Source organism: Arachis hypogaea, chromosome 5, assembly GCF_003086295.3.
Source record: "Arachis hypogaea cultivar Tifrunner chromosome 5, arahy.Tifrunner.gnm2.J5K5, whole genome shotgun sequence".
Classification (NCBI taxonomy): Eukaryota; Viridiplantae; Streptophyta; class Magnoliopsida; order Fabales; family Fabaceae; genus Arachis; species Arachis hypogaea.
The window spans coordinates 115,843,824-115,853,361 of NC_092040.1; the positions used below are offsets into that span (position 1 = coordinate 115,843,824).

Sequence of the window (9,538 nt, forward strand, 5' to 3'; positions counted from 1 at the left end):
AAAACTCTCCTTTGATAGTTCTCTTTGACTGACTTGAGCGTCGGAGTGCTTTTTGCAGGTGCTCCTCCTCTTGTTTCACTTGGTAGTCGAGACGTATTGCAATTCATTGATAAGGTTGGCCAACCTCTTCATAAGGACGAATTATAACTCAGTCGCAACCAGGCAGGAACAATTATAATTAATTTTATTTACATATTACAATAAATGTATATATTAAGCAAAACGTTGCAAATTAATTTATTAGCTGATTTTCTATTATAAAAATTAGTGTATAATTTTTTCATTTAAATTTTAAATAAAATACTAAATAGTTATTATTTTAACATTTTATAATTATTAATTTATTATACATATTTAATTTATAAAATATATATTATTAGATATGTGTAAGTTAATATGTTAAACTATCTTCTATCTATCAATCTATTTATCCATCTATTATATAAAGAGAATACGAAAATAATTTGATATGTCAATTATTTTTCTAGAATGTTTTTTATCATATACTATTATATATAGGTGGATATAAGAGTAGTTTAATGTCTAAATTATTTTTTTAAAACGTTCTTAATTATATTTAATTTATCTATTTATTATATAAAAGAGATATAAAAGTAGTTTGATGTTCAAATTATTTTTCCAAAATACCTTTCATTATATGTTTATTATAAATAAGAAATATAAGAGTAATTTAGTGTCCAATTTATTTTTCTACAATGTCATTCATTATATATAATTTATAAAATATATTATTTTGTTACTTAGTATCTAGGTTAATTTCAAATTTATTATCATTACCATATTATCGCTAGTAATTAATAATGCTCACAGTATCAAATGAAAGTCAAGAAATAATGACATTTGTTGTGCACTTATGCTTGACTGCAGGTATTATGGACTTATGGTAAAGTTAAAAAGTAAAAACAACTTCCTTTTCCCGTTGAAAAGAGAAAAAGGGAAAATTGGTTAAATTACTGAATTAGGTTAAAATATTGGAAGCAGAAGAGAGAGTAATTACTAATTAGAAAGCAACAAGGAAATTATGAAATCAACTAATCAAGTACTACTAAATTACTAATCTACTTTTTTTTTTTGAAGAGTACTATTGTAAATTTGTATTGTTGAAAACCTGATATTCAAAGACGATATAAAGCATTTAATAGCTCTAAAATCGGTTGGGGTTCAAGAGTCTGAGTTGTTTGATTCGCATAATAATATAATATAGTAATATACTAAATTACTAATACTAATATTTTTTGTTTAATTTTTATGCATTTAAAGCCAACAACTTGTATGCCTCAACAACTCCTTCCCGCAACCACGAAGAAGAAAAAGACAGAATAGTAGTGGAAGAGGAAATAATAATAATAATAATAATAATAATAATAATAAGAAAGAGGAAGAGCTGAGAACTTTCAACTTTCAAAGTGATTGTGAAGGTGAAGGAAGAGATGGGGAATCGTTTTACTTGCATGACAAAGAAGGAGACGAAAGATGTTGGATCGAGAAACAAGAGAATGGGCAGATCACAGAGGAAGCTGGTGGCAGAGGAAGACCTGCATCTACAGGCACTCTCCATGGCACTCCAACAGCATCAGTTGTCTCAGAGGTTCGAAGGTTCCATGTCAAGGAGAATCGGCTCCACGAGCTCCAGAAGGCGCAATCTCTCTGATTCTTTCTCCGCCAATAAACAGGTACAGGTACGCTACCACACCGCGACACCTCTTTTTTCAATCAGTTCTTCACTGCCAAAAAGTGGCTTGTCATGATTAAGATCTTTGAGGAGCTCGTGGGTAGGAGGGAAAGGGGGAAAAATAGTTAATTGTTAGTGGTGGGAGCAACTTCACTCAACGGGACAAGCCATAGCCGAAAAGTATTAGAAAAGGTATCCAAGGGCAACTTTTTCCTTAATTTTTTTCTTTTATTTTTTTTTAAAAGGTGCATCTGGAAAAAGTACATGGCCAATTCACCGTGCTTTCAAAAGCAGATGCAATTTATTTACCAATATACGTACCCCACTTCTCTGCCCGCCTTGTGTAGGTTGAGTTGCCCAGTGCTGACTCCACCAAAGCCTTGTCACCGTCGTCTCCAAAACTCTATTTTATGCAATTTGCATCGCAATCATGTTGTTGCATATGTATGAAGCTGCATGTTTGGTTTGGGTATTGAAACCTTATAATCATGTAGATTTTGGCCATGCGTTTGGAGTTTCAAACGAAAACCATGACATTTGTAAGTTACCAATGCATTTTGACTTCCAATTATTCCAAAGCCTGATGAAAGAATGCAGGTAATTTTGCCTCATTTAGGAAAGTTTAGCATAGTTGTTTAAGGGGAGAATTAGGGCTGATTTTGTGTTTGGAACTAGATGGCATTCAACAGTTATACCATTAATACTGTCATTGGATAAACCAACTGAGGTGTTGGTGCTTAATTATGTTTGTTAATGCAGGTTGATTATGCTTGTTATTTAAATTTAAATTACGAAAAATTCCTCCTCAATAGAAATCTTAGGAGTTTCAATTTATGCATATGATTAAAATAATTCCTCCTTAATTTCTACTGCTCTCTTCCTTCCCATATCTTGCACAGGTTCCAGAGATTCTGGAGAACATTAAAATAAAGAAGTTTGTATTAATCCATGGAGAAGGTTTTGGAGCATGGTGTTGGTACAAGACTGTTGCCCTACTGGAAGAATCAGGCCTGCTTCCCGTTGCCTTAGATCTTACCGGTTCTGGAATTGATCTCACTGATGCTAACAGTGTCACAACATTGGCAGAATATTCAAAACCTTTAACTGATTATCTTGTGAACCTTCCGGATGATGAAAAGGTTTGAAACTGTGACATTGAAAATATTTTATCTTTGACACATCTCATTACCCTATGTTAATCTATATATTTAATGAAAATGGAAATCTTGCAGGTTATTCTTATTGGTCATAGCATTGGTGGTGCCTGCATTTCTTATGCATTGGAACATTATTCACAGAAGATTTCAAAAGCTATTTTCCTTTGTGCTACGATGGTGACTGATGGCCAAAGGCCTTTTGATGTTTTCGCTGACGAGGTACCTGGTTAATTTCTTTGTGATGATCAGTTGAACTTTTTAGGGTTCACTTATGGTGAATAGATCCTCCAATCAACCTTTGATTAATGATAACACATGCTAAAACATTTTTATATAATATGTAGTGTCCCAACTAAGCATTCCAACTACGTAACCATTCATTTGGCAATTATGTTTTTTATGTGGAGTATAAGTTGCCGACCATGCGGCACAAATAGTTCAGGAACCTTGGGTTGGAATAGATCACTTCTTAGAGGCTGATAATATAGAATGGTTTTCCTAAGGTCTTACATCTTTCCTTTTACTTCTGTCTTTGGGTAGTGCAACCTCAAATACCTTACTAGCTTATCATTGGGTTGCATTTTACTCTATCATCACAAATTTACAATGTCATGACTGTTTGTTTTCAATAACTCAGATTCTAGAATTTGATGTCTTAACTAATTTTCTGGCAAACTGTATGGTTTTCCCCCCTTTTTACCATCTTAAATACATAAATTTCTAGTGTTTTATTGCTCTAATGTGCCACATAGTGGTGTCACCGTCCATGACTATTGTAAAACGATGCTTTGAGACAACTTATGAAAATCTTAATGTTTTGATTAACCTTGTTTTGCATTTTACCATGAAGAACGTGTAATTTTTCTCACATGATCTACTCTGCAGCTTGGCTCCGCTGAACATTTTATGAAAGAATCCAAGTTTTTGATACATGGGAATGGTAAAGAAAAGCCCCCCACAGGATTTATGTTTGAGAAAGAGCAGATGAAAGGGTTATATTTTAACCAGTCCCCATCTAAGGTATGATGGATGCAACTCTATTTCTAACATTTTCCTCCTAGATTCTTTGGTTTCTATATAGTGGTGGTCTCTTCTGGTATAATTGTTTATGTTGCCTTTTCCTTTTTGTTTTTGTTTTGTTTTTTTTTCTTTTTCATTCTTTCTTAATTTGGAGAGGTTTATTCTTGAAACATTGCTCTGTGTAAGGGCCAGCAATACCTGATTGGATTAAGAATTCATCAACCTTCTGACATGCTGCAAACCCGTTCATTTTTTTTTATTTCACCTCCAATTTATGTTTTATTAAGCCAAAGCTCTGAAATGTAGCTCATGCATTATTAACATCGACTTTCCTTTTGGATCAATGTGTTTGATGTGTGCTGGAGGGAGCAGTTTTTCTTTGACTGCTTTGAAGGGTTTGGATGAAATATGTATGGAGAATAAAAGTCTAAAATTTTGTGGCACTATGTGGTGTTTGTAATTATGTGTTTTATTTGGGGGTTTTGCTAGGTAAACAATAACTTTTGTGAACAATAGGCTCTAGAATTGACCCAATAAAGTAAAAAAAAACACTCTACTCTCAAATTATCCCCTAAACCCTAACATTAGGATAACCATCCACACACCTAATGAATTGAACATCCACCCATTATTAATTATGCATGAGTAAACCGAATCAAAATGAATAACCATCCAATTAAAAATAATGAACATAATCATTTGCATACTTATTGAATTGAACATCCGACATATTTATTGTTCACATTGTTTAGTACTCTCATTGTCTACCTATACTTTTCCTTTATTTGGTTGAAGTCCCTTGCCCCTAATTTCATCTTGGTTAAGAATATTTGCCTTTTGCCGTTCTTTATATTCTTACTTTTTATTATATTTCTTTTAATTAAAGTCATTTTAAATGTTAAAAGCATTTTTCTTAAATATAATTTTTGTAATTTGTGCTTATTGAAAGTCACTTTTATTTTGATTTTCCAAATATAGTTGTTACCAAAAGCTATCTTTAATATGCTAATTTAGTCATTTTGAAAAGACAAAACTTTACCAAAATAGGTTCTTGTTCTACAAAGCTTACATGGAAAAACTACAAGCACAGGATGACCTTGGAAAATATAAATATTTGAAAAATTAAAATACTCAACTATAAATTAGGTTTGTAACAATTTGAATTAGCTTTTTGCAAGTTACCATGAGTACATATTATTTCCTTATTGAGGGCTGGTTTGGCAATTTTTTTTTTAAAAATAATTTATTAAAGCTGACTTCGGAAAGATAGCCTTTTAAAAATGGTAATATTTATTTTAATAAATCAAACTAAAAATGACTTTTAATAAGCACAAGTAATAAAAATCTGTTTTGGTAAAATAATTTTTAGAATTTAAATAAACCATGCTAGATATAAGTATAATGATAAATTTTGATAAGTACACGTTAACTTTAGAAAGCACCTCCTTATATGTTTTAAAAAACACTTTGAATTTTTAAACACTTATCAAACACAAAATGAAATGTTCACCTCTTCAAAAGGTTTTATCAAATTAAGCCTGAATCCATTAAATTTGAAACTAGGTATTTTTCAATTTCAGGATGTTGCTTTAGCCATGGTTTCCATGAGACCTAGCCCTCTTGGCCCTATCATGGAGAAGCTATCTTTATCGCCCAACAAATATGGTAGAGGCCACCGGTTTTACATTCAGACATTGGATGATCGTGCCCTTTCACCAGATGTTCAAGAGAAGCTGGTGAGGGAAAACCCACCTGAAGGAGTTTTCAAAATCAAAGGCAGTGACCACTGTCCTTTCTTCTCCAAGCCACAATCTCTGCACAAAATTTTGGTGGAAATAGCTCAAATTCCATAGGTTAATGGTGAACATGATTTGATGTATCTATCTTTGCATTATTAACGATTATAGTTGTATGTGTAGTACAGTGGAAGAAGCCTAATTGGGAGGAGTATTTCATTTTTACTTCTACATCATGAAATCTTAAATAGGAAGGGGCATGATTTAATTTCCTGACTTGTAAGTGACTTGTGTAAGCTTCGGGTATATTTCATTTGTTTTATTATTATTATTATTATTATTATTATTATTATTATTATTATTATTATTATTATTATTAGTGTATCAATAAATACTAATGTGTCTATAATTTATTTTTTTATTTATTAAATGTGTATAAAGTTAATAAAAGTGAAATTATTTAAAATGACATTAACTAAGGGTTGTAGAGTTCAAGTCTTAGAAATAGTAAAAGAAATTATATATTATATATAATAAGGAATATTTTAGCATCACATGACAGGTACATTGGATTTTTCTTCCTCCCTTTTCAAATATTTTTCAGGATTCAGTTAATATACTTGTTCTAAAAATACATAATAACATAATTGAATAAAGGCCTTTAAATTGTCTCTTTATTTAAGGATAAATTATTAAAATAGCATTCCAAAATTTATGGTACAACAATATTGAAATGTACGAACAATAGATAAAGTTCTAAAAAAATTTAGAATATGGTGAAAATAACTAAATAATACAGGAAAGTTTTCACGTGTGTCAGACCATTTTAGACCATTTTAATGGCATATTGCTATGCCATGAAGCAGAACCATTGAGATATATATAAAAAAAAGTTTAAAGGTATAGATGAATTGGCAAAATAATGTTATAGAATACGCAGAAGGATGGTGTAGTCAATTCTCTTTACCAATAGAAGCGTGAACTAAAATAAACTCTTTGACAATTACTTTGTTTGCACTTCAGGCTGTTTTTGTCGTTCTTCAAGTGCAAGCTAAATATTTATAGCTGATGAGATATCAGCTACAAGTGCAAGCTAATGGAAAGATTGGGCCATTTATTTTTGGTAAGTAGCGTTTCGGGTTATGGAGAATTTGAGAAAATAATAGGATCACCTTCCTTAAAGATCAGGCATAATACTGATAAGTTATAGGCTGAAGTTAAATAATTGACCGTTAGCAAAAGCTATTTTCTTTCGGTATAGTTTCTTCCCTTCATTCTTTTCTTCCATATGACCTTTAACAGGAGACCGGAAAATAATCCGGCCGACCACCAAACCACCGAACAGGAACGTGATCTCCTACAGCAAAGTATTAAAAAAGTGAGAAAGGGTGAGGAAGGATTTACTGGCACCTCCATCCTCACTCCAAGAGTTGAAGGCTGGATGCTGAAAGAATCGGAATCCGATAGAAGATCATATGCTAATATGGTCCGAGGAGATAACTCAGAAGATGAGATCGAGCTGAGAGACTCTGAAGATGACGACATGTCGAGGAAAGAAGGCAGCCAACCTGAAGACATCCCTAAAACAGAAAATGAAGAAGCAACAGATAAACATAACAATACAAGCAAATCAGCAAAGTGGTGGACTTGGGGGAAGGCCTTTTCAACATCCTGATCAGTGAAGCGCGTTAACTATGAAGACCTTGGTGGAGGTCGTTAATAGTCAAACTTCTAGGAAGGAAAATAGGCTATGCAGCCATGAAGAGAAGATTGGAAGCCATTTGGGACAGATTTAGTGGTATTGACGTTATAGATTTGGGAAATGATTTCTATATCGTTAAATTTTTGGCCCAGGATGATCCCGACCATGCTCTACTAGATGGTCCTTAGAAGATATATGACCACTACTTGGCTATTAGGCTGTGGGAACCAAACTTTAGTCCTCTTCTTACAACCATAGACAAGATCACAGCGTGAGTTAGATTACTTGGACTCCCTATAGAGCTCTATAATGACCAAATTCTACAATGACCGAAAATAAAAAACTTAGCAGATGCGGTAATAAACAATTCAGATTTGAGCTCATGTGGTCTACACATCCTGAATATGATGGTTTGCTTCAACAATATTGAAAAAATGATAATAACCTCATCAACAACCTCAACAACATCAAAACAGAACTCAACACTTGGAATAAGGAAACTTTTGGTAACATCTTTAAAACGAAAAGAAGGATCATGAACAGATTGGTGGGCATCCAAAGACATCACTGCTATGGGAACAACCCTTTCTTAGAACAACTTGAAACATCCCTCCAAAAGGAGCTTAATGATATGTTGGACAAAGAAGATTTTTTTGGCTACAGAAATCCAGAAAACAATGGATTACGGAAGGGAACAGAAATATAAGGTTCTATCATACAAAGACTATCATCAGAAGAAGGAAAAACAAAATTCTGAAACTTAGAGATCAGAAAGGCAAATGGATAGAAGAGGAGCAGCAACGGAAAAACCACATTATTGATTATTTTCACAATCTCTACAAAGAAGAGATAAATATAGCTCCTGTATATTCTCTAATAACTTCTTATCCTAATCTAGATCTCTCTACTTGCAAAAACTTGGAAGAAACTCCAACAGATGAGGAGATCAAAAGAGCCCTTTACAGCATAGGCTCACTCAAAGCCCCAGGAGAGGATGGGTTCCCTACTGTTTTTTTATAAAAACAACTGGGAGCTGTTGAGCAGAAAGACAAGTGACCATATAAAAGACTGCTGGAACAATCCAGAACATATCAAAGACTCCAACACCACCCTCTTGGCTCTTATCCCTAAGACTTATGATGAGTTTGGAAAACTCTTATTTAATTTAATGATGATCAAATATTATTAATATAATAAATTACAAAATTATTAACTTGATTTCTATTCATATATGCTAATTTAAATAATTTTGCTATGCAGATTTTGTGGTTAGACCGAAAAATTGGCTAGCCCAACATGAATTCATACTCAGCCTTGATATTAATTTATTGTGATTATAATGGCTGAAACTATGATGCTAATTGGGCCGAAAATAAAAGAAATATACAGCAAGCCCAATTTGATTAAAAATATTTAGCATTGATATAAAATTATTTTTCATCCTTGTGGCTGAATATTTTTGTTATGAGAATGGGCCAAATTGGATTGTTTTTGCTACAAGATCCAATTATGATCTTTGCTAATAGACCAAGACTTGGTCCGAATTCATTAAGCAAAGAAAGCAAAGTTCTATGTTTCCAACGGATCCCGCCTCAATTTTGGTGGATTTCAAATTCAATTAAACTTGAAGTGACTTGCATTGAAAATATGAAAGAGAAAGAGAAAAGTGATCTGATGGCTTTAATGTAGCTTACATGCTACTACACAAAAGCTTGGAGAGTTGATCTTAATTAATTTATTTGTGAATAACACTCATTACTCATAGCTTTACTTTTTCTCCATTCTCTCTCTACTCTTTCTTCTTGTTTCGGTCATTACCCAGCATCCATGGAAGCTAAGCCTAGCCACCAAAAAGAAGAAAATGCAAGTAACAAGACCATCACAATGATGGCAAGAAAAAGAAAACAAAAAGTATGCTGTGGCTAAGATTCTCTTTCACTTATGGTAAGATTTTGTGAAGAGATCTTGGCTTCTCCATACCAAAAATGGATAAGGAAGATTTCGGCCAGCAAGGAGAAGATTTTTGGAATGGCTTGTCTCTACTTTTGAGTTCACTCATCACAGAAGGTAGCTAGGGTGGTTACGTGAGGGAGGAAGCAAAAGTGGAGCAGATGAAGCTATCATCATCATGAAGCATCAAGGGCCAGAAATTCATCTTGGAGAGCAAGCCAAGGATGAAGAGCTCGGAATGATGAAGATTGATGACCAAGGAAGGACTAGAGGTAATTGC

The 9,538-nt window shown here is 33.1% G+C and overlaps 1 protein-coding gene and 1 long non-coding RNA gene across 3 annotated transcripts; both read left to right on the plus strand.

The window, feature by feature from the left end:
* The first annotated feature begins 1,107 nt into the window (after positions 1-1,107).
* LOC112803163 (putative methylesterase 12, chloroplastic) lies at positions 1,108-5,952 on the plus strand. 2 transcript variants are annotated; one of them, XM_025846675.3, is made up of 5 exons: positions 1,108-1,694; positions 2,593-2,832; positions 2,926-3,069; positions 3,736-3,870; positions 5,451-5,952. In XM_025846675.3, exons 1-5 carry the CDS (start codon positions 1,452-1,454, stop codon positions 5,721-5,723), a joined length of 1,035 nt encoding a protein of 344 aa, XP_025702460.1. In that variant the 5' UTR covers positions 1,108-1,451; the 3' UTR covers positions 5,724-5,952. The 2 variants fall into 2 exon arrangements, with proteins under 2 accessions (XP_025702460.1, XP_025702459.1); XM_025846674.3 differs by having other exon boundaries at positions 1,177-1,700.
* Positions 5,953-6,629: 677 nt separating this feature from the next.
* On the plus strand, positions 6,630-8,521 carry LOC140184544 (uncharacterized). The gene is made up of 2 exons (XR_011881610.1): positions 6,630-6,729; positions 6,909-8,521. It is a non-coding gene; the product is annotated as an uncharacterized lncRNA (long non-coding RNA).
* Positions 8,522-9,538: the final 1,017 nt, after the last annotated feature.

What these genes read in the sequence shown, in the direction of transcription:
- LOC112803163 (XM_025846674.3), top strand. Translation starts at nt 1,452, where the DNA reads ATGGGGAATCGTTTTACTTGCATGACAAAGAAGGAGACGAAAGATGTT. An exon ending in CCGCCAATAAACAGGTACAG is followed by an intron (nt 1,701 to 2,592) that starts GTACGCTACCAC and finishes TATCTTGCACAG; the next exon opens with GTTCCAGAGATTCTGGAGAA. An exon ending in ACCTTCCGGATGATGAAAAG is followed by an intron (nt 2,833 to 2,925) that starts GTTTGAAACTGT and finishes GAAATCTTGCAG; the next exon opens with GTTATTCTTATTGGTCATAG.